At 49.0% G+C, this 23553-nt stretch overlaps 8 protein-coding genes across 8 annotated transcripts; 6 read left to right on the top strand and 2 right to left on the bottom strand.

Annotated features, from left to right (window-relative positions):
* Positions 1-580: 580 nt before the first annotated feature.
* Positions 581-2304, top strand: F9C07_1186931 (haloacid dehalogenase-like hydrolase). Its single transcript, XM_041289308.2, has 2 exons — positions 581-1467; positions 1522-2304. The coding sequence occupies exons 1-2, from the start codon at positions 1296-1298 to the stop codon at positions 2073-2075; spliced, it is 726 nt and encodes a 241-aa protein (XP_041142252.1). The 5' UTR covers positions 581-1295; the 3' UTR covers positions 2076-2304.
* F9C07_1186681 (uncharacterized protein) lies at positions 2305-4171 on the top strand. Its single transcript, XM_071507719.1, has 3 exons — positions 2305-2584; positions 2646-3223; positions 3281-4171. Exons 1-3 carry the CDS (start codon positions 2534-2536, stop codon positions 3453-3455), a joined length of 804 nt encoding a protein of 267 aa, XP_071363596.1. The 5' UTR covers positions 2305-2533; the 3' UTR covers positions 3456-4171.
* Positions 4172-4535: 364 nt separating this feature from the next.
* F9C07_9814 (uncharacterized protein) lies at positions 4536-6594 on the top strand (the record flags this gene model as incomplete). The annotated part of the gene is made up of 3 exons (XM_041289306.1): positions 4536-4595; positions 4654-6201; positions 6259-6594. The coding sequence occupies 3 exons, from the start codon at positions 4536-4538 to the stop codon at positions 6592-6594; spliced, it is 1944 nt and encodes a 647-aa protein (XP_041142250.1).
* A 1024-nt stretch (positions 6595-7618) lies between these two features.
* On the bottom strand, positions 7619-10909 carry F9C07_9813 (uncharacterized protein; the record flags this gene model as incomplete). The annotated part of the gene is made up of 3 exons (XM_071511947.1): positions 7619-9150; positions 10785-10821; positions 10874-10909. The coding sequence occupies 3 exons, from the start codon at positions 10907-10909 to the stop codon at positions 7619-7621; spliced, it is 1605 nt and encodes a 534-aa protein (XP_071363595.1).
* Positions 10910-13635: 2726 nt separating this feature from the next.
* Positions 13636-16014, top strand: F9C07_9812 (putative neutral/alkaline nonlysosomal ceramidase; the record flags this gene model as incomplete). Its single annotated transcript, XM_041289287.1, has 2 exons — positions 13636-13835; positions 13938-16014. The coding sequence occupies 2 exons, from the start codon at positions 13636-13638 to the stop codon at positions 16012-16014; spliced, it is 2277 nt and encodes a 758-aa protein (XP_041142248.1).
* An 893-nt stretch (positions 16015-16907) lies between these two features.
* F9C07_9811 (breast carcinoma amplified sequence 2-domain-containing protein) lies at positions 16908-17762 on the top strand (the record flags this gene model as incomplete). Its single annotated transcript, XM_041284547.1, has 1 exon — positions 16908-17762. The coding sequence occupies one exon, from the start codon at positions 16908-16910 to the stop codon at positions 17760-17762; it is 855 nt and encodes a 284-aa protein (XP_041142247.1).
* A 1381-nt stretch (positions 17763-19143) lies between these two features.
* On the top strand, positions 19144-21685 carry F9C07_9810 (putativeoxidoreductase; the record flags this gene model as incomplete). Its single annotated transcript, XM_041289286.1, has 10 exons — positions 19144-19286; positions 19341-19494; positions 19547-19800; positions 19853-19896; positions 19951-20566; positions 20626-20686; positions 20746-21031; positions 21102-21227; positions 21308-21492; positions 21554-21685. 10 exons carry the CDS (start codon positions 19144-19146, stop codon positions 21683-21685), a joined length of 2001 nt encoding a protein of 666 aa, XP_041142246.1.
* A 302-nt stretch (positions 21686-21987) lies between these two features.
* On the bottom strand, positions 21988-23509 carry F9C07_9809 (3-beta hydroxysteroid dehydrogenase family protein; the record flags this gene model as incomplete). Its single annotated transcript, XM_041289274.1, has 3 exons — positions 21988-22495; positions 22557-23199; positions 23284-23509. The coding sequence occupies 3 exons, from the start codon at positions 23507-23509 to the stop codon at positions 21988-21990; spliced, it is 1377 nt and encodes a 458-aa protein (XP_041142245.1).
* Positions 23510-23553: the final 44 nt, after the last annotated feature.

The following is a 23553-nucleotide window of genomic DNA, read 5'->3' as shown; positions in this document are numbered from 1 at the left end:
AATGATCCACAGAGCACCCTTGCAGTAAAGAACATATAGGAGGGTTCTCCTCCGGGGCCCACGGATGGATGAATTAGATTGTAGCTTCCATGAGTACCGGGACTTCCCGGCTGCTATGAAGTAAATCAGTTCATTGATGGTCTTGTGTCCAGTGGTAGCATTTCGCCTAGCGTATATTGTGGTTCTAGTGACGTTAGAATACTTCCATGTCGAGACTTCCGCGATAGTGGCTGCATTGGGTTGAGGCTATGGCTCCCCGCTATGATCGCTAGCCTGTTGACACACGACTGTTTAAAGACAGTTGCAAGATATGCTATTGTACTGCTATGGTAGCCAGCCTTTATGTGCCGAGTTCGACTGGTGTATGACTTGTGAAGCTGGCTGGTGCTGGTCTATGCTGCTGGCAGTCTTGATTATCAAAATAGGTGTCAGAAAGGCTTGGAGGGTTAGGCTTGCGATATTATTCGAATATTCATGAGTATAGTAGCCTCCGTCTTCTAATGGCTGTGGTGCTATCAAAATATGAAGGATATATCAAAGTTCCATACAGGTCGTAGGTGTAGATGCCGGTATAGAAGTTATATATTTATATCGAAATGCGCTTGAAAATGCTATGAGGCGGATCGAAGGTATTCAGGTAGCCGCAAAACTTTAGATAATCTTCTTGCATCAATAGATTTTCGGCATGTTCAGGAATTTAGCAGTTCTATCGTTGTAGGTAATCTGGACTTAAAGCCTTCGTGGCTTGCAGAAACAGTGTAACAGCTGCTTATAATTTTCACGGGGCAGTTTGGCCAAATGGCTAAGGCGACAAACTCGAACTCTTCTACTACGACCTAGCGACCCCTCTGCCCAAAAGCACTTGTCATCCTCGGTACGGAGTACAGGATAGGACTGAACTCACTGAAGAGTTTCTTGTGCGTGTCTATTTAAATCGACATATAGTCAAGTTTAGCGCGTCTTGATGATCACACCCCTTTTCTGTCACCTTCATTTACTTAGGTCTCCACTGTTCCCTGAACGCCGTGCTGAGACATTTATTGCGCGAAACCTTCCTAGTTAGACTAGGGAAATCCCGGGGAGTGAGGGTTTCGGCATGGAGTCCGAAGACATTGGAATTGGAGTTTCGGTTGACATCATCCGTCGTCCTTCGCATTCTCCGCGGGGTTAAAACCTGAAACTGGTGTCGCAGGTCTATTCTGTTTCATCCTCAAACAGAACTCCAGATGTTTAATTAAACACTGAAATTAGCGCGAGGAATCCTGTGGCCCAAAATACCCACCCTGGCGTTCGTGATGGCTCAAACGACTGTCATTGCCTTCGATGTTTACGGTACCCTACTATCGCCTGGATCCATAGCCAGAGACCTGGAACAGTATGTCAATTATGACAAGGAGCGTGCCCAGTCAATTGCAACATTGTGGAGACGCTACCAGCTGGAGTATACGTGGCGATTGAATAGCATGGGTGAGCTATGATAGTGTCTTCGTTTCTAGCCTCGGCTTATCCTGTTGTTGCTAGGCCTATACATATCCTTCGAAGAAGTCACACATAATGCGCTTATCCATGCCTTGCTTGATACGGGAACGTCGATACAGGATGACGGTATCAAGGAGCTGCTTCAAATGCATGACAACATGGCCGCGTTCCCGGACGTGGAACCAGCGTTGGATCAGCTGGCAAGGGCTCAGAATGTGATGCCCATTATTTTCACCAATGGAACTTCGAATATGGTATCCAAGTCTATCCTTCAGTCAGGCCCACTGTCGCACCATAGAGAGATATTTAGAGACCTTGTTAGCGTCGACGACATTCGAAAATTTAAGCCCGCACCAGAGGTCTACAGGTATTTGGCTCAGAGGGTGGGAAAGTGCGTGCCAGAAATGAAAGACATCTGGGTGATCAGCTCCAATCCTTTCGACATAATAGGGGCGCTCCACGTGGGCATGAGAGTCATTTGGATTGACCGGTCCGGGAAAGGATGGGCGGACAGAGCAGCGCCGGGTTTGGAGCCGACAGCGATTGTCAATAGTTTGGAAGAAATTCTACATGTCATTCACGACCATACGGGTTAACTCGGTGGTCGTGGTCATGAGCCAATCTACACCAGGCGAAGCAAAAATTAAGGGTGTACGCTGTAAATATTTCCAAACGCTCCACAAAAGGAAGAAGAATTTGGGGTAAGGCAGCTAGTTACTCTAACCTCCCATTTCCCCTCCAAGGGCCCATGGTGTTGTGAACCTCAGAGTGAATAGGGAGGTGTGTTCAGTTTTAATTTGGAAGAAGAAAAAATTCGCGAGCCGATGAAAAAATTTCAATTTATAGTCATGGGACTCGGGGCTCTGACCGCCCTGGCTTATCGATAAGATCATGTGCCTCGGATCTTGGTCGATAGCCGCAAGATATCCATGAAATCATCTCTCGCGACGAAAGTACTATCGCTTCTGTCAGCGTGCCGATACATCTACTTAGTTCTAATATAATAGATCTCTGTCTGGTTTCTTTAGCGTGCATTCTAGGTTGGGCTGTCGCTATGGCCCGATCGCTCGATCCTAGCAGAGCTGCTTGGCTGTATCCTCTTCGCGTCAGTGCAATTGTTTGCTGCCTAGGTATACTCTGTCGTGACCACTGACGCAACTATCTAGGGTGTGTATTATTTCGCATCGCATCGCTTCCTTTGGCCCTTGTTCAAGACTCGTCTAATTCCGATTGTTCTGCTTTCGGCGTTCATCTACGTGCTTCTGTTCCTTTTTACCTATTTGCCCCAGGTCGCCTTTCTTTCTATCTTCCAAGGCCGCGGTGCTTGGGTCAACGGAGCGGTCCTGGTTTTAGGAGAAGGTGCTGCAATTGTGGCTGCACTCTTTGAGGCATTCTTTGTGGATGAAACCTTGGTGGATATTTTCGATGCCGTCTTAGTGAATGAGGGCCACGGGGAACTGGTCACCACTTCACGGGTCCTATATCCGCAAGGTGATGATGTCGTCAAACGGCTGGGCAAGCCGATTCATAGTGCCGTTTATGCACCATTCTCTCTGCGACAGATCGTGGAGTTTGTTGTCCTCCTCCCTCTAAACTTTATTCCTGTGGCCGGGACACCTATGTTTCTCTTGCTCACTGGTTATCGAGCGGGTCCGTTTCACCACTGGCGGTACTTCCAACTGTTAGATCTTTCGAAGCAGCAAAGAAAAGAGAAAATCCGCCGCCGCCAGTTGCAGTATACTACGTGAGTGTTGTTCGGCCTTGCTGATCCACCTAGGCTTGCTAACCATGGTCACTCCAGGTTTGGAACGGTTGCTCTGATCCTTCAGTTGGTCCCGCCCTTGTCTATGTTCTTCTTGATGTCGACTGCTGTTGGTTCAGCACTCTGGGCTGTGGATCTAGAGAACAAGCGCGATCTGATAGGGAGAGCGAGGCCTGATGAAGTGGATGAGTATCATGACGGCGATACGATATAGACCTGTTTTGGCTAGAATAGTTTCTTTTCTTTTTTGTTCTAGATGTTTCATCTTGTTTTTTCTTTTCTTTTTTTTGTTTGCCATACGGGGGCAGTCGCATATATAAGCTGTTACCTGATTTGGACAGAAGACCGACTGAGTATTTGTCATCTAGTTTGGGTCGTGTTAGCTTCATAGTCTGTACTCTAGACTACTACCGTACTCCCATTTAGAGTACGAGATTGAGGGGTTTTCAAGGGAGCGTTCAGTCCCCACCGATGATCCACCACCTTTTTTTTCTTGATTCGGTGACTTGAGAGGTGGCGGACTGGAACCCCTGAGCATGCTAACGCAGCTAAGTCGAGGATAGTAAACTCTGTTGACATTCCCATCGACTGATTCAGCCAGTCAGTGCTCAAGCTTGGCTCCAGAATCACCCCATCCGTTAATTTTTCCTGCAGATAAGAAACCCTAAGGTGGAGATGGTCCAGAGCCAACTATTGTGTGGTTCGATCGCTCATTCGTCTTGACCAAATGCCGGCGGCGGGTATCCTGCGGATGCACGTGACCGCCTTGGAAGCTCGACATTTGTTCGTGGAGACTCCGGAGAGTCCCATCAATCCTCCTGCTGCTAGATCGGCCGTGGCTATACTCCGTAAACTTCTTTTCAGCATAACGGGTTTATGCCCACTTTCGGAGGGGGAGTGCGCGAGCCAAGCATTTCTTGGCTCCACCATCGTCGGTGAGGGACTTACCGGCTTGATTCATTTATTAGGCACCGGGATTCCCAGGCACCGTTCGGAAAATGCGACCATTTTTGAGGCTTAAGAGTCTAGCCGTTGAGTCTTTTCCTGTCTAATCACCGAGGCATGACTGCTTAATTTGTACATCACCCGAAGAACGTCTGTGCAGATCGCCTCCGATCATCCAATCTGCTTGGAGATCACCTTTCTGGGGTATCAGTCCGGGCAAGACATCGCAAATCCCAACCTGCCGCGCTCAGAGAATACCAAAGACTGGTATCCTCGTATAAAGCCCAATGCCTTAGGCCCATGGATTCAACCCAAGCATGGAAACCTTCGCTATCTCACCCCTATACCCATGGACCAGAGAACCAGGCTGCGCAAGGCTTGTGATGCCTGCAGTATTCGAAAGGTGAAAGTGAGTGTCGAACGAGGTACCCTCTCGCAAGGAGACCTGTCTAACGGGCACCAACCAGTGTGATACAAGCGGGCCGCCCTGTCGGTCGTGTGCAAGCTTGGATATCCCCTGTACTTATGAGCGACCAAGCAGGCGCCGTGGTCCTCCCAACCGTCATGCAGAAGCACTTAAGCGACAGAAGCTCACGGCATCACCCGTTGGCTCTCCCACCCCGTCTGATCAAGCATCTCCAGAATCGACAGGGCTCTTGAACAGTCAGCCTTTTCCGCCACCAGCGGTTTTCTCCTTGGAAATGATATGTCCATTATCTACTATACGACTTTTGATCGATGATTACTTCACCTATATCCACCCGCTAATACCCGTTCCTCATGAACCGACATTTCGCGCTGCCCTTGATCGAAGAGAGGATGTTACCAACCGTACCTTCCTGGCCCTGGCGGCCTCCATGATTGGGACTCTGGTGACATCATTTCCACGAAGGCCGAGGTTTCACTTGAAGACCGCAGCCGAAAAGGCAGCTTACCCGCACTCCATGGCATTGGTTAAGAGATGTCGGGACGTGGCTGTCCAAGCAAGAGGTGCGGGGTATCTCGAACGTAGCCTGACAGTCTACGATGCAGCCATCGGCTATTTTCTATCTATTTGTTCCGGCTATATGTACAATATGCGAACATGTCGCTCATATTTGTCCGAGTGTTTGACAATACTGCATGTGTATGATTTATGCGGCCATAGTACTCGAATTCGGACGATGAGTCCGCCAAGCCCAGACTCCTACTCGTCGCGCTTATCGCAGGACCTACCCGGTCAGCCGGGAGATGGTCAGCTCGATATCATCGAACAGGAACTCGGGCGGCGCTTGTTCTATGCTGTTTTAGTTGGATACCGAACGTTGCAGCAGATGGGGTCAACTGACTTTACTTTTCATATTCCTCCAGAAACCCCGACTGAGCGGTATCCTCCCTTACCCCTCGAAATAGATGATGAGTTCATCTTTTCGACTCATGTTGAATCCCAACCGGCAGACAGGGTTTCTCGCTTGGTAGGGTTTAATCTTAATGTCCGCATATATAACTCATACAGCCAAGTGTCAGCTTGGGAAGTTGCATTCGGTAGTGGCCAGCCTTTTGACTGGGAACGGCAAAGGGCTGCTGTCTGGGAAAGCCTACAGAAAGCCAAATCCGCCGTCGCTGACGTACCAAGAGAGTACTCACTTCAAGGTTCGGTACCGGGTCAGGGTCCTGGCCCGAGCCCTACAGAGGATCTAAATTCATATGAAAGGCGACACATTCAATACGAGATTCAGAAGGCAAACATATACGCAAGCCAGCTAGGGACTCGGTCTTACCTGGTTGAGAAGTACTGGGCACTATATGCCGCTTGGAAGGCATACCAGAAGCGGGCCGAACAAGCGACCCATACGAGTCCATCGCCGGTCAAGGTCGAGGAAGACCAGTCCAACACACTTGAGGCTGACGCGGACGCTCAGTCGGATCATATCGGGGCCACCATGGCGGAAGAGCGTCGAATAGTGATTCGTGATATGTTGGTGTTGATACGATCTATCAACGAGGTCAACATGGAGCCAAACGGGCTTAGCTTTGTAAGTTATCCTTTCGCGATTCCTATCCTAAGTCGGTACTAACAGTGACATCTATAGACCGCCAAAGTCCGCCAGGTCGCCTCTACGCTTCTTAATCTTCCCAATCCAAATAAGGAACCGGCTGATTCCACCACTTTAACAGCGGGGCCGCACCCGCTGACCGTGGCCGAGGCGGAGTCTTACCTCCATGCCTTCATCGATATCCTCATGCGTCTGGAGGGTATGGCAGTTCCGAGCCCGTCGATGGCCTCAGCAAGCCCACAGACGACCGGCCGCTCGATGAGCTATGTCAGTGATATAGACCGCGACGAAGAGGAACTGCGCAAGTGGGCCAGTGTCAAGGAGTATCAAGCAAGGTTTGCAGCCGCAGGAGGATGGCTTTCAGAACTATGACCTGATGGGCGTTGTCTTCATTTCGTATATATATGTGTTCTCCTCTGGTTATATACTTATGGGATGGCGTACGGGCGAATCTGACGGACGGGATCGAGTTGCTGACGAGGGTTCGTTGTATATTTTCTTGGGTTGGCGTCATAGATATCCATCTGCATATTCTACTCTGGCTGAGCGTATCTTCGATAACTGCACAAAAGAAAAAGACTTCATTTGCTAGGAAGACCAGAACATCCTATAAAAGGACATTTCAGTACATTATGAGTAGAATACAGTAAATCGCACACCAGGACAAAGGTGTAACATTCCACCATCATCCACAATCCAGCAGCTAATCCTTCAGGCCACATCTACGAGGACAACCATTTACATTCAAATACAATTATCAACACATCAGTCAAGTAACTACTGGAATACTGAACCCAGATATCTAACCACCGGATGGGTAATCAAGCCCCAATAACTAACCCAAAATATGAAGTAACCCAGTCCCAAGCCATACAAAACCTGCACTCCATTAATAAACCGAACAAACAAACCGCAACCGCTCATCCATAAATCTACCTACTCACCACCAAAACTCTGAATGACTACTATCCTTCCCAGACTCACCTTCGGCGGCAGCGGCGACATAATCAGAGACGACGGCCCCTTCTCAAGACCGGAACAAGTGGTCTCTCTCTTCTCCACCCAGATCAAGAGAAAATCAATCAAAACGACACATCCCAACTATACGGAAACAGTGAGGATCTCCTCGGCACCACCAAGCCAGGGGCTCGATTTACCATTAACACGAAGCATATCGGCGGTTGGGCGAAGGAAAGCTCATCCCGGGAAGAAATGGTGAGGAGGGGTGGGTTGAATATGAGGCTGCTTTGGATAGATTTGAGGTTTTGAGGGGTTAGATTGGATTGTATTAGGGGATAGCTTGTTTCTGACTATCTAAATGAACGTATTGTTTACAGTTTGAAAGAAAATGGACATATTATAGAAGAAGAGGAATATGAAAGAAAGAGGGAGGATTTCATCGATCAACAGTAGCTGTCACTGTCATCATAACAGTTTTCGTCTCAGTAGTCTTCTCAGTCACCGTCTTCGTCTCCGTCACGGTAAGAAACATCGGTGAAACAGGATTCACGACCCCATTGTCAGCAATGTCCGACGTTGGAGCCGGAGCCGGCCCCGGAGCCTTCTTACTACCGGTAGCTTGTGCAGTCAGCTGCGAACTTCCCTCACTTGGCACAGAGACTGAGGCATTAGGTGTCGGCCGCTGGGTTTGCTCGGTTGTTGGCATTTCAATGGTGACGACTTTGGTCTCGGTACTGGTGGGATGGATGGTCGTCACCAACCCCGTGGCATGAGGGCTAATGGCAGGGGTGGTATTTTGTGTAGCTGATGCTGATTGTGAGCTGGCCCCGATGGGCGTTGTTACTGGGGGTGAACTTGTCGACATTGATATTGTTCCCGTGACGGGAATGTTATCGTCAGGGCTCAATGGGATTGTTATGTTCCGGCTTGTAGATATCCCCGGGATGATTATCACGATTCCGGTTCCTGAGACGACCGTTCCTGTTATGTCTGGTGTTGTGGGGGTCTTGGTAGTGTGTGTACCGGTGGAAGGTGGTTGGGTGATGAAGGCACTTGTGGCAGTCTGCGTGTGAGATATCGAATCCGTGTGAAAGGCCGTGGCTGTGGTGTGTGGGGTCCACGTGTTGGAGGTATGGGTATTACTGACTGTGCCCGAGGTAAAATGGGCACTGGTATGATCGGGCTGTGGTGCAGTCGCCGTTGAGCTCTGATGTGCTCCGGTAGATGCACCTGAGGAAGCGGCTCCTGGTAAGGTGCGGATCACACCGACGGTAGGACTAGATGACGCTGTAGACCTAATATCTGTGGTTGCCGTGGATCCGCGGAAGAGATGTGATGATGTCTGTGTGATTGTAGAAGATTGAACTGACGTAGATGTAGGGGTCGCTCTCCATGAGAAACTCGTAGAGGGGCTGATAGAAGTTGCTGATACTTTGGGGAGCAGATTTGATGTAAACTTCGTGGTCTTCCAAGTCGATGAACTGGCCCCAAATAGGCGAGATGAGTGTGATAACTGTGTCCCAGAGGAAATGACTGTGACGCTGTGGTGTTTAAAGATCGTTGATGTGACTGTAGTTGTCGTGACCGTAGGCTCAGCGATCTCGCTCGATGCGACAGGCACGGAGCTGGCACGCACAACAGCAACTGCAGAGTGTGTGTCTGCGAGCGAGGAGGTTGAATGTGTTGTATCTGGTGTCTTGGAGGTGGAGACACTGGGGGTGCTATGACCATGAGTGAGGGTATTCGTTGTATGTGTAGCAGGTGCCGACGAGCTACTCGCCATATGTGACGATGTAAGTGTTGTCGTAGGGTCAAATGCCGAATAGCTCTCAGAGCCGTCATCTTCATCTTCGCCAGCCGTGGTACGATGAAGCACAGTACTAGAGCTCGACTCTGTCCGTATCGCTGTGGAGAATGTGCTAGCCGTGGTACTCATATAGCTACTGCCGCTAGATGTGGTAGAAATGTCTTGTACAAGGTGGGAAACGACTGTAGAAGTGTCTATTACAGATGACGGTGTACCTTCTGGCATATGATGCTTTTTCTCTCGGATTAAACGTGAATGAGCTATTGGGCCTGCCCAGCAAAGAGAGGCAATTAAATGAATAACGAGAGTTGTATATATGAACTGCATCTTGTCGGCTGAAAATTGTAAGAGTTGAACAGTATGGTAGTATCCCGATCTAAAGATTAAAGAGAGGATGCGACGAGATTATCATTAGATCAAATCGGCATGGCAGGTGGCAATTAAGTGAAGTCAGTTCAGAGCAGACAATCACACATCTAAGCGGGAATAACGAAGGAAATACTTGAAAGAATGACAAAAGATAAAGGAAAACGGACGCCGTAGACAATGCAGGATCACACAAGGAAGAGGACGGACTTTTAAACAATGCATGGCCGGCAAATGTCGTTGACACTACGGATCCAAGGCAACAGAAACACAATGAAGCTCCTTAGATCCAGCCTGTCTCAAACTGGGCTGCATGATTTGAGATGGTTGGTGCTTTACTGGATGAATTGGCGCGCGACAAAGCAACACTTCTTCACCAAAGCGCCGAGTGTTGAGCGGCGGTGTTGATTGGCGCTGACGCTTCAAAGCACCATTTTCTGAAACGAAGAGGCCCAGTACCAGTCCTTTTCAAAATAGGCCGGAGAAAATGGGTCTTCGGACAAGTGAGTTGTTCCTCGCTGTATGATTGAGGTTGAATCTTTCGGTGAGGATCACGCATCAGGTTGACAATGCTTGCACTAATGGCATTATTAGCGCCGAGTCTCGCAACAACTACTCGGTTGGTCTACAGTGTATCATGCCTAAGCGGCCGCATATGTGTAGAACTATAGATTCTTGGTATTTCTTTAACCTCATGTTCTCGAAGGGGAGTGAAAAATGTTGACTCTTTTTCATTTATTGATGTTGCACTTTTGATGAACCAGCAGTGCACTCGGGCACATCTGAGCGGCCATCGAAATGCATGATTACTTCCTGACTGTCACTGGGCCCTTTATGATGCTTTAAATTATCTCGCAAAGCGTATAGATCCCTCAATCTCGCGCCCTCAGCCGCAGTCGATCGTTCTCTCCACCTGCTGCCCCCCTGCTGGGAGGTAGAATAGCGCTCACTCAATCACCAGAACTGCCTAGGCATCCGAAGTCGCCAGATAATGATTGCGGGAATGCACAACAGCCAGATTTCTGTGACAATTGTGAAGGCCGCTGAACCTAGAAAAAAAGCTTTTTGATTGATACAATGGCCACCTTGAGCCACCTTTCCGTCTTTGATGCCGTTTGCATCGGCCCCAGCAGCTTTCTGCGCTGCCGAATCCATAGTTGGGTAATCGAAGACATATCGCAGGCTAGCGGACTGCACTGAAAAAGATCCGACAGGAAGCTGGAGATTTGCAGGCACATGTTCACAGCGGAAAGGGCATAAAGGCTCCAGCGGACGATGCGTCTTCTTCTGTCCGGTAACTTTCTCTGTTGTCGACAAGGGAGGCACATCACTTGAGTGATATCCCTGATACGTTAATTTGGTATCTGAGCCGATAACAAGATCTAGTAAGTAATTCATCGACCAGAGAGCCCTGAAGTGTTATACATACACATCCATACGGTGTAGGTCTGGCCAATTGCGAGAACCTGGTAAGCGTTAGAATAGCTAACGGAGCAGGTGAACAAAAGATTGATTTACCCAGGCTACCACAATGAGACCATCATTTGTAAACATAGTTAGACATAGCTCTATCTCGCATTTTAGGATAAATGAGAGCCTACCCCAGCCCAAGTGCCGACCGAGGAGCCGCGACCAGCATCGGAGTCCCACTGTCAGCGTACTCAGAATAGGATAGACAAGAATAATGACAAGCGCGACATCTTGAATGTTCCCTGGCCTGTGGGCGTACAGTTACCATGACCCTCGATCTCACTTCTCTCTGCAGAAGACTAGACCGGCTTGAACAATCACTTCGGCACATCACAACGACTAAGAAAGAATCCTGAATCCCACCATTATGGCCAAACCATGGATGTTTGTGCTAGTCGCCCTCCTCGGAAGGCCCTGGAAACGCGACCAACTTCCTTGGTGGGTGCACGCATCTGCCCAGACTCTAGCCAGCAATGCTAAAGTGTCCGATCAATGAGAACTCGGCCGTGATATGACTTGGTGGGTCTAATTTGTGAGCAATTGAGAGATTCTAAATTAATGCCGCTATCATCCGGCCCGTAAGCCACGGGCTCTTGAAACTAAACAATGTTAGTGTTATATTCTGACGTCTAAATGATATTTATGGTTGGCCGGGTTTTGATGCCATACCCACTCACTAGATCCTGTCCAAGACGCGGCTCCACATGTTTAGTGGTAGCCCCTTCATGACAATTTGAGATTCCTTGCAACAATGGTTGGTCTGAAATCCAGTGATTCCCCATTGACCAGGACTTTGCTTGGAAGACACAGAACTACTGCAGTGGCGATTGGTCCCGACAATCTCATAATCCTGGCTTCGACGCCATCAAAACCTCCTCTGAAGCAGGCCTAACCCTCATCGTCTTCAACATGGCACCTCGAGGCAGCAATCCAGACAACGCAGTCAATCCCGCCTGGCGCCGGACAGTCATGCACGCTCTCTCCAGCGTGAACTGGAGTCCCGACGCGACGGCACAGTAGATCGCTGCTGCTCAGCACAATTTCACCTACGGGCACATGCAGCGCTGGCGCGATGTTAGTCCCGACGCTGGGTCGTATCTGTGAGAGAGTGATCGCATGGAACCGGATGTCCAGCAGACTTTTTATGGGGAGCATTATGGGTGGGTTTTGAAGTTGAAGGGGGAGGTAGATTCGGGGGTTGTGTTCTGGGCTGCTACTGCTGTTGGGAGTGAGAAGCGGAGGGTTGTTACAGATGATAGGTTGCCGACGGAGAATAGGAGACTTTGTCGGGTTTAGAACTAATTATTATGAATTGCTGTGTTGGGTTGGTATGTGATTTGTATGTTATGTCTGTTCATGTGTACGTTGGATGACCAGATCAACTATCATGAAGATATACAGATATCAACTTCAACGTACTCTCCAGTGAGTAAGCTCAAGTCAAAGGCTAAATGTATATCCAAATCATGCCATACCCCAATAATGACAGCCGCTAGAATAAGCCCCATATAACTCATGTAATTAGTCGCGGAGATTTTCCCAACTGTCAAGTGGACTTCTTACCCCACACCCAGGCAACTACTGAAAAACAATATATCTTCTCAGGTTCTAATTGGATTAGTTCCAGCTAAGTTCTCGCTGTCATATTGAGGGGTGGAGATATATGACGATCGTATAATAGAGTCTCTAGAAAGTCCACTCTGAGCTATTTCTCGTACATTGCTCGGTGTGTAAGTAGGTTGCGGAGGATTTTTGGGACCTTGCTAGAATGGATAGATGGTAGATAATTGACAACATGCAAGGTAGATTCAATATTCTTATTGCCTGAATAGCATGCAAATAATATAGTGTGATAGATAATTCTACCTAAAACTACCATTTTAGTCAACATGCTCATGGTCGTAAAACCCTCCATTACTCATCATATAAATCGCACCTATGTCCGGATAGCTTGTACAGGGATACATCTTTTCTTTCTTTCCTTCCCTTTCTGTTCTATTCGGGGTACTTGCTTTTTGGAGTAGGCGTAAGGAGTGATTCCAATAAAGTTATGTCAGGGAATCATTGCCGGTCTCATTCAGACTATTTATCAGCAAAGTATTTTGTGATGAGTGTCGGAAAATGAAAGCGTAAAAAGGAAAGACGAGGGAAAAAGCAAAAACAAAAGAAAGGAAAATGAAGAAAAAGGGGGAGGATATCTTTCACCAAAAGGGCTTTCACTCTTCTATGCAGCCATTTCCCAGGAACAAGCTCTGGGGGTGCCGTCTTGGCCCACTTACTCAATTGACCTTTGGAGGATCGGCAGAGAACGGATGGACCCTTTGACTGGTATGGAGTCACTAAACGAGAACTAGTCTCGGAAGGGTTAGAGGTGGCTACATCCCCGCCCTATGGAATGGTCTATCACAATGCTCATCATTGCTTTTGTCATGCGCTGTTACCTTGTGCCTTGTCAACTACTCCATCCTTAGGGTTCAAGAGAGCGGGGGATGAAGAGGACGTGCCCAATTCAGTTTAGGGCCGGCAAGTCATCATCCAAACTACGGACAGACGATGTCACCCTTCCTTCAACTCTACACCAATCGTACTATTTCATCCCCTTCCTTCCGGGGCATCGCAACTGAAATTTGATTTGTGATCGCTTGTCTTATTCCTATACTCGGTCATGCGCATGCAGAGTGATCGATTCGCCTCGGCTTGAAGCGATTCACAGGGATATTCGGATAAAAAGGTCCGATATCCCCTTCAGTTGCGCACGCTTTCTAATGTCGTAACCTTTTGTCTTTGATTTCAACCATAACCTATTCAATATGGCGAATGCGAGGCTGGGTGTCGTAGTTTCTGGGACCTTTATAGCAGCACTATTCCTGTTGTTGCTGTTTTCCGTTGTATCGGATTCCAATCAACCGCCCGTTGTCGATAGCAGGTATAAATGGGCCGACAGAAACACTGAATTCGCGTCCGATGATAGCGTTTTCCTACTAGGAGCTGGCAGAGCGGACATTACCGGGTAATCTTTTTCCTTTAATATCCCGCCCATCCCTTTGATCCATTGATCCATTGTCTTGTCCATGGTAATACCTCAACTATTTCGTTAACGACTTTGAACCAGGCCTGTTGTCGAGATCGGATTTGGAGGCTACGCCAGCTTGGACCAGATTGGGACTGGCCTACGACAGAGGATCTACTCTCGTGCTTTCATAGTCGCGAATCCCAACCGCCCAAAGGATACCTTCATCTATCTAATTATAGACTCGCTGACAGGTGACACTGCTGTACGACATGGCGTTCTCGAAGGCCTGGCTAGCCTTGGCAGTGAATTTGCAGACTACGGCGAGCACAACGTAGCCTTTACAGGAACCCACTCCCACTCAGGGCCGGGTGCCTGGATGAATTATCTTCTCCCTCAGATTCCGAATAAGGGATTCGACAAGCAGAGCTACCAGGCGATCGTTGATGGCGTCCTGCTTTCCATCAAACGAGCCCATCAAAGTATTGCTCCTGGACGCCTGAGCTTTGGCTCCATAGACCTTGAAAATGCCAACATCAACAGAAGCCCGTATAGTTACGATCACAATCCGGAAGAAGAGAAAGCGCGATACTCAGACAGTGTGGACAAGACCATGACACTTCTGAGGTTCGACAGAGCAACGGATAATAAAACGACGGCCGTTCTGACATTCTTTCCAGTGCATGGCACTTCCATGTACAACAACAATACATTGGTGACAGGTGACAACAAAGGAGTTGCAGCATGGCTTTTTGAAAGAAGTGTCACGGCCGACCAAAAGTTCGCTGATGATTTCGTTGCGGGCTTCTCCCAATCAAATGTCGGAGACACGAGCCCGAACGTCTTAGGGGCATGGTGTGAAGATGGCTCTGGGCAGAAGTGCCGATACGAAGACAGTACATGTGGTGGTACAATGGAAAACTGTCGTGGCCGTGGGCCCTTCTTCCGTGAAAAGGACAATGGTGCCAAAAGCTGTTTCGAAATCGGGAAGCTTCAATATGAGGCTGCCAGGAAACTCTACACTCAGTTGGACTCTAATCCCACTCGGATTCTCAAGAGCTCTGATGTCAACGCCTTCCATATATACCAGGATCTCTCCGATTACACCTTCATCTCGCCCTTTAATGCAAGCATTCTGAAGACATGCTCGGCAGCTCTCGGCTTCTCGTTTGCCGCTGGTACTACTGATGGGCCGGGCATGTTTGATTTTACACAAAACAGCAGTGGACCAGCAGAGAAAAATCCATTATGGTATGCTGCTCGTGCCTTCATTCACCAACCCTCCAAGGAGCAGAAAGCGTGCCAAGCGCCGAAAGAGGTCCTTTTAGATGTGGGGGCCGTAACACAGCCGTATGCATGGACTCCGAATATTGTTGATATTCAGGTTTTGAGGGTTGGTCAGCTTTTTATCATCATCTCAACCAGTGAGGCCACGACCATGTCTGGACGGCGCTGGAAAGAAGCCATCGCAAAGTCCGCGAAAGACGTGCTTTCCGTGGCAAATCCCTTGGTGGTATTGGGTGCTCCGTCGAATAGTTACGCTCATTACGTGGCGACCGAGGAAGAATACCATGTACAACGCTATGAGGGTGCCTCGACTCTCTACGGTCCCAACACCCTCGCGGCATATATCAACCTCACACTCACATATCTTCCATATCTCGGTGACAGCTCCAGCCTGCCAGCACTAGACTCGAAAGTGAAACCTCCTATCAACACGGATAAGTCTCTATCGTTTATTCCAGGCGTCTTGTATGACGGTAGCCCCATCGGAAAAACGTTCGGTGATGTCATTTCGTCCGTCGACAATGCCACATATGGACCTGGTGACACTGTGAATGCCACCTTCGTTGGAGCTAACCCTCGGAACAACCTACGTCAAGAATCTACATTCGCGGCGGTTGAGCGACAGAAACCCGGAACTGACACCTGGGAGGTTGTTCGGACTGACCGAGATTGGAACCTTGTTTACACCTGGAAGAGAACGAATACCGTTCTGGGCCACAGCGAAGTTACAATCCAGTGGCAGATAGAGGATGATTATTATAATGTTGGAAATCCCTCCTCTCTCAAGGACGGCACCTATCGCCTGCATTATTATGGAGATTTCAAGACTGTCAAAGGCGACATCGGGGGTTTCGAAGGAATAAGTGGCTTTTTTAAGGTGTCAACAACCTAAGCACTATATGTTTGAACTATTCGGACTCGGGGATGTAGACATCGCATCTTCATCCATTGCCTTTCCTAAAGCAACTGGATTAGAGTTGCATGTCAGTAATGTTAAAACATAGCTTCATCAAAGCTTGCGTGTCTTAATTTTTGGCTTACAAACTTCTCTATATGCTGATGTAACTACTTTATTTATAAGAGAAATCTAGGAAACAAGCTTCTCTTAACTTGCCCCTGTGAATGTCGCTGGGCTAGAACAGCCAATGATGGTTAGCTTAGAGCCTTGCAGGGCGCCTATTGGGAGCTCATTAGACGATGGTCCAGTATTGCAGCTAGTGTGAAGGAATTTGCTGCTTTTTGGATGATCCCATCCATAATCTGACATTGAGGCGGATGGTAGTCAGTTTGGCTTTGAAGACCAGACAAAGATCATTACAAAGTGTGGACTTTGTGGTTGGTGGAAGATTTGTTTTCGTCAAGCTAAACGACGCATGTACACCTAGCATAAGCGCGTGTACATTTTTGAAGAATGAACAGCCAGTAAAAAAAATAATATCTTTCATACATGCTCGGTACACTAACATTGATTTTCAGTAAGTGAAAGGGGAAATGAGACCTTTCTCGGCCTCTTAGCTTGTAGTTCAGAAGTATTCGCGAGATTAGGCTGATACTTGTCCAAGGTCTATCATACCATACAACTCTAACCTGGTAGATCACAGAACATTTCGAAGCTCCTGATTTGTCTATCCATTTACTAACGAAACCATCAGGCTATTACCCTCATATTGCCGCTTTCTGTCGTCTTTAAACCCCCTATAAGTTGGCAAATCATCAAGCCGGTGTTAGGGCACCGATTAGTCATCCGTGAGAGGGAGCTGTTGGTTCACCGCCAGGCAGAAAAAGATGAAGGTTGGCATCAACCTCAACCTCATCTATACATGCAGCCATTACACTTCAGCAAAGAGCTACTCAGTCCAGTTTGAGTTTCAACGGCAATTCATTCAGATCGCCTACCTTCCCTATTCAGCTAGTCCAACATGCCCCTCATCAATGAGTCCCATGACTCTCTCCCTTGTAGGTCTCGTCCCTACTAGCGAACTCTCTCCTTCTCTTCTAATAATCAACTCTTCCCTAGATATCGATGCGGAACCTTCCGCCCATGCTCGAGCTAATGCCCAGAAGCTCATCGCCTCAGAGCTTCCTGCTGACTATTTGTCGACGATTCATCCTTCCATCCCCGCATTCCCCGAACCCCAGTTTTCCCCCCTCATGCAACAGGAGGTCGAACGGAAGGCTGCTGGATTACCCTTGACCGGTGGAGTTGATCTTTCACGCTATGAGGCTCCTGAGCCGCCAACCAGGTCATCGGAGGCGGGACCAAATGCGACCCCCAATCTTGATGAGTGGCGCCAAGCCTTGCAGAAGGCCTACACGGCCAGTTCCCATTTGTCCATGAGGCGGGATAACCTGACGCTCCTGGAAGAAAATGGCAAAAACGCGTGGCTGATTGGCAACTCTCAACTGGAGGATGTCTTACGAGAACTTGAGAAGGAATTGGCTGAAACCAAGGAAGCTGCGGAGACGGTGAACAAGCAAAGGAAGATCGCTCAAGAGTCTAGCAAAGGAGAACTTGCGGGGTTGGAAGAAACATGGAAGAGAGGCGTTGGTGCGATTCTCGATGTTGAGTTGGCTTCGGAGAACGTGCGAATGCAAATCTTGGAGCAGCGACGTCAGCTTGCACAACAGCACGCTCGGTAGTTGCGTTTCTTAGTCTACTTTGAGGATTCCCTGCAATTCCTGATGCGGAGCCCGGAAGCGCCGGGCCCAGATGCCACATCATATTACCACAGCCAAGCTACTCCTATGTCCAGATGGCCGATTCTCCTTGACTCAGCCCTCCTTTTGTTATAGGATTCTCATAACCTTGCATCTGAATGGCTGCTATATTCAGTGGCATCGTCTTCCATTTTCTTTGTTGACGCTGTCAAGTCCGAATTTCGCAGGCAAATTATTTGGAACAGCGTCCAGCTATCAAATTTCACGAGTCCAGAGACGTGTGGGTCTCCCTTCAAAAGCCAAGAAACGAGTCCGGGATAGCAATGGATGGAAAAAACCATCGAGTGCATTAGCGTGAATCATCTCCACTCGGGATTTGCAACGGTTGAAAGGGATCTGGTGGTAAACGCCGGCCACTACAGCATTCTGAGGATCTTGTGCGGGGAAGTCCTGGAAAGAGTAATGACCTTTAGCTTCACTTTGACCCTTTTAGCTTCAAGGTTTCTTTCCCCACACTCGGCCGCCTCGTGCTCAACACTAGTGAGAAACTTTCCTATTCATTCACGGTCGAGATCCTTCGTGGAACTGATTCGTGTCTACGTCCACACGGCCGATATCGTTGCACAATCGGACGCCACTTTCCTGATTCCTTTTCTAGCAAATCCATCGTGTCGGATATCTCGAGCTATTAATTTGTTCGTTGCATCACTCTCGCGGAATATCCATGACCTGGTTTCTCCATATGGACTTTATACCGCGATCGATTTCTGCTGTCGGAGGGACTATCTGGATGTAGGAAAGCGCTCTTTGCAGTAATACAATATGAATCACTGCCTGATTTATCTCTGGGCCTCTTTCACATCGCCCAAGCTCAACTCTGCCTCGTCTCAGACAATGGGTACCCCTCAACACTAGTTACACATAGGATCTGTCCGGATAAATATCCAACCATTCTCGGTAGCACAAACAGCCTTGGTGTGCGGGGAATTGTAGTAGACGACATATTATAACTTCCAAATCTAATTCACCGTCCTCATTGCTTGATTTGTGCTTGGAAGTCCCTTGGCCCCAGTAATCACCCTCTGATAGTCCAAATATTGGGCCTGTATACGCGTCGTACTTTTGCCGTGCGGGGAATTGACCATACATAAGAGGAAAGAGACGATTCAATGCATAGAGAAGGGGCCCTGAGAGTTGATAACGACCTATGGACTCGAATCAGCCCTTGCGGGGTCGTGGCTGAACATATAAGTCTCAGCTAGAACTCCCCTCAGGAGGTATATCTCCCTCGTAACAATCCTTGTGACACTTCAATCTTCTACTTTATCGATAGAGAACCAAGTATCAGGATACGTCTGTAACAATGACCATCCCAGACGAGGTCGATATCATCATCTGTGGTGGTGGGAGCTCTGGGTGTGTCCCAGCAGGCCGTCTGGCCAACCTCGATCACAACCTCCAGGTATTGCTGATCGAGGCAGGTGAAGACAACCTGAACAACCCATGGTAGGCTAGAGGTGACCTCATCTACACCAAAGGAGATGGCACTGACCATAATAGGGTCTACCGCCCAGGCATCTACCCCCGGAACATGAAGCTGGACTCAAAGACAGCTTCCTTCTACTATTCTCGTCCATCGGAATGGCTTGACGGACGTCGGGCTATCGTCCCGTGTGCCAATATCCTCGGAGGAGGCAGCTCGATTAACTTCATGGTACCTACTTGACACAACCAATCCCGGTTCATGAAGGGCTAACGTGTTTCAGATGTATACGAGAGCATCGGCCTCAGACTATGACGATTTCCAGGCAAAGGGGTGGACGACCAAGGAACTCATCCCTTTGATGAAGAAGCATGAGACCTATCAGCGCGCATGCAATAACAGAGACCTGCATGGTTTTGATGGACCTATCAAGGTCTCTTTCGGGAATTATACGTATCCTATTATGCAGGACTTCCTGCGTGCTGCCGAGTCGCAGGGTATTCCGGTCACGGATGATCTGCAGGACTTGAAGACTGGGTATGGCTTACAAGATATTGCCAGTCCGAGTTCAATACTGACAACTCAATAGACACGGAGCTGAACACTGGCTGAAATGGATCAACCGTGACACCGGTAAGCTGATTATTCTAGTCAGGCTATACACTTTTAACGATAGTTGAATACCAGGCCGTCGTAGCGATGCTGCGCACGCTTATGTGCACAGTACAAGAGCCAAGTATACCAATCTCCATCTCAAGTGCAACACCAAGGTGGACAAGATCATCATCGAAGATGGCCGAGCGGTGGGCGTCGCGACCGTTCCAACCAAACCCTTAGACGGCCGTAACCCACCACGCAAGATCTTCCGGGCCCGCAAGCAAATTATTGTCAGCAGCGGCACACTCAGCTCACCTCTCATCCTGCAGAGATCCGGAATCGGTGAACCCGAGAAGCTCCGTAAAGCAGGCATCAAGCCCTTGGTCAACCTTCCAGGCGTGGGCCGCAACTTCCAGGACCACTACCTCACCTTCTCTGTGTACAGGGCTAAGCCGGACGTTGAATCCTTCGATGACTTCGTTCGTGGCGACCCCGAAGTGCAGAAGAAGGTCTTTGAGGAGTGGAACCTCAAAGGTACAGGTCCACTGGCCACAAACGGCATCGATGCCGGCGTGAAGATCAGGCCCACGCCAGAGGAACTGGAGGAAATGAAGAGATGGCCTACGCCGGAGTTTACCAGCGGCTGGGAGAGCTACTTCAAGAACAAGCCTGACAAGCCTGTGATGCACTACTCCATCATTTCCGGGTGAGTATCCCACTCACAATTATTAGTAAAACTTCTTTCCTCTAACTAACTGGTAACAGCTGGTTCGGCGACCACATGCTCATGCCCCCAGGCAAGTTCTTCACGATGTTCCACTTCCTGGTACGCCATCTTACCCTCCCCATGTACACTCCCTAAATAGCCACCTAAAATAATCCCAGGAATACCCTTTCTCCCGCGGCTTCACCCACATCCGGTCCGCCGACCCGTACGATGCCCCCGACTTCGATGCCGGCTTCATGAACGATAAGCGCGACATGGCCCCAATGGTCTGGGGCTACATCAAATCGCGCGAGACCGCCCGCCGCATGAGCGCCTATGCAGGCGAAGTAACCAGCATGCACCCACACTTCGCCTTTGACTCTGCAGCCCGGGCATTCGACCTCGACCTAGCCACGACAAAGGCATACGCTGGGCCCAATCACATCACCGCCGGTATCCAACACGGTACACATGAACCCTCCACCCTCCACCCTCCAACATACCATCAATACACCAAACTAACAATGGAAAACAGGATCATGGTCCCAACCCCTCGAACCAGGCCAAACCCCCACAGAAACCTACCTCAACTCCAATAAGCAAGAGACCCGGGAACCAATCCAATACAGCAAAAAGGATATCGAGCATATCGAGAAATGGGGTACGTTACGCATAGACTTCCATGCCCCAAACCTCCACATTTAATCTACAGCCCTGCTAACAAGAAAACAACGAATACAGTCCAACGCCACGTCGAAACAACCTGGCACTCCCTCGGAACCTGCAGCATGGCACCGAGAGAAGGTAACTCGATCGTCAAGCATGGCGGTGTCGTCGATGAACGTCTTAATGTCCATGGGGTTAAGGGCCTTAAGGTCTGTGATTTGTCGATTTGTCCGGATAATGTTGGGTGTAATACTTTTAGTGTAAGTTTGCATTTTTATACCTACTCTTCTTCTCTTTAGATGAGTTTGCTAATGAGGATAGACTGCCCTTTTGATTGGGGAGAAGTGTGCTGTGCTTACGGCTGAGGATTTGGGGTATTCTGGTGCAGCGCTGGAGATGAGGGTCCCGACATATCATGCTCCTGGGGAGGTTGTTAATCTGGCTAGGTTGTAGTTTTCTTGACTCGGTTCCTGGTGATGTGAGGGGAGGGTAATTCGTAAGTGTGATTAGGACATGCAGAATGAGAAATCGATGTTCTTCTTTCCGTAAATAATAATTGCTTGAATATATACACTGTCAATCTGCTGAATACATTTTGTAGTATAAGACTCAACCGATCGCCAATCGGTCTCCCAAATTTAATATCAAGGAAACTGATATATACATCATTCACATAAATATGCCATCTAATACCCATACAACCACACGCGGTTCCAATGAGAACTACTACACAAAGAAATTCATGCATCTCACCCTCAAGAGGAAGACTTCATGTCCGCCTTCTTATTCCACGCCTTAAGCTCCCTACATAGCCCTTCTAGGGTATTGATAGGTGGATTATACCCAAGCCCACCCTTCTCAGGAGACAACCGCGCACGCGAGTCATCTCCAATGACGTGCGCGTTGGCGATAGCAAAGAGTCCCGGCTGCAGCTTAGCAAGCTCACCCGTGATCTTCGGAAGCCAGGGGAGATACTGCTGCTGCAGGAAGGCATACCATTCAATGGGATAAGACATCAGGATAAACGGCATGACTGGAACATGGGGGAAGGCGGCAGGTGTCTTTGCTAATGTCGTGAGGCAAAGGTAGATGTCATCGAAGATGACGGGCGGGTTGGGGTCTGTGACGGCGAAGGCCTGTCCACCGATGTTTGGGAGCGTGGAGCGGCTATTCGTGTGTTCGAGGAGACGCTGTTCGTAGAGGAGATGGGCGATTGAGACGTTTTCGGCGTTAACCCAGCTGTGAATTACATCGTAGGTCCAGCTATCCATAACCCTTCGTTAGTGATTTGGTGGGAGTAATGTTAAGTTGGATCGTTTCTTACGTTGGGGCACCTCCGGTACGAAGATAGTTTCCTGTGACGCTGCCGGCGGAGTCCGAGACACCGTAGATTCCATTTACGGGGCGGATGCAGCCGGTTCGGAAGTTGGATTTGGGGTCGTCTGCGGAACGGACGATGTTCTCTGCTTCGGCTTTTGCGACGGCGTAGTTTCCGAAGAAATGGTCGTGCTGCTTGGGTACTTCGCTTGAGTCGTTGACGACTTGTACGAGATACTCGGGCGTCTTTGTCCAGGGAGCGACCCAGAACGAGAATCGGCGGAGACAGACGGAGCCAGACGACGTTGCGATCATGCAGGTTGCTCCGGATTTCTTGGCGGCGTTGAGCACGTTCACTGTACCGCCGACGTTTACGTTGCGGCACAGAGGCAGGAAAGCCTTGAGGCGTTCTGCGGGTCGGATCACTGCGGCGTTGTGGAATACGGTCAATGGCAGGTCAGCGACTGATGAGGCCCATGGTTGTGAGAAGGCGCTCAGGACGGCCTGCTCATCGGTGATGTTCGTCTTGATGAAGGTGACACCCTGATCGAGAACTTCAGGTCGGGGAGTCTGGAGATCCAAAATCCGGATAGCGGCTGGGTCTTCGCCACGCATGGTAAGGTGCGATACAATCCAGTTTCCAACGAGGCCTGGGAAGGGTTAGTCGTTGTCAAATGAGGATACCACGTGAGACTGAGATTGGTCGGGCTCTTGAATTTAGGTCTGAAACGCACCGGATCCACCAACAACGATATAGCGTCTAGATTGCTTTGGGGGAAGGCTTTTGGCTACATCGGTGGGAGAGTCCTGAACCTTTTCGAAAGCAGCCTTGATCTCATCGACTGTCCAGCGGTGAGGGCACAGACGACGAGCTTCCTCGGGAACGGCCATTATAGCACGATTAACATGGTAAAGGTAGAGCAACACAGCAATGCATGCTGCCAGGATTATAAACAGCATTGTGGTATAACACCCGGTTGTTCAACCCTGTAGTCCCTTGAAAT

Source organism: Aspergillus flavus, chromosome 2 (genome assembly GCF_009017415.1).
Source record: "Aspergillus flavus chromosome 2, complete sequence".
Classification (NCBI taxonomy): domain Eukaryota; kingdom Fungi; phylum Ascomycota; class Eurotiomycetes; order Eurotiales; family Aspergillaceae; genus Aspergillus; species Aspergillus flavus.
This window is presented reverse-complemented; position numbering and strand designations above follow the sequence as displayed.

Bases quoted from the DNA above. Each gene is read 5' to 3' on its own strand.
- F9C07_1186681 (XM_071507719.1), top strand. From the start codon at position 2,534: ATGGCCCGATCGCTCGATCCTAGCAGAGCTGCTTGGCTGTATCCTCTT. The intron at 2,585-2,645 runs GTCAGTGCAATT...GCAACTATCTAG, and splicing joins CTTGGCTGTATCCTCTTCGC to GGTGTGTATTATTTCGCATC. The intron at 3,224-3,280 runs GTGAGTGTTGTT...TGGTCACTCCAG, and splicing joins CGCCAGTTGCAGTATACTAC to GTTTGGAACGGTTGCTCTGA.
- F9C07_1186931 (XM_041289308.2), top strand. From the start codon at position 1,296: ATGGCTCAAACGACTGTCATTGCCTTCGATGTTTACGGTACCCTACTA. The intron at 1,468-1,521 runs GTGAGCTATGAT...TGTTGTTGCTAG, and splicing joins GTGGCGATTGAATAGCATGG to GCCTATACATATCCTTCGAA.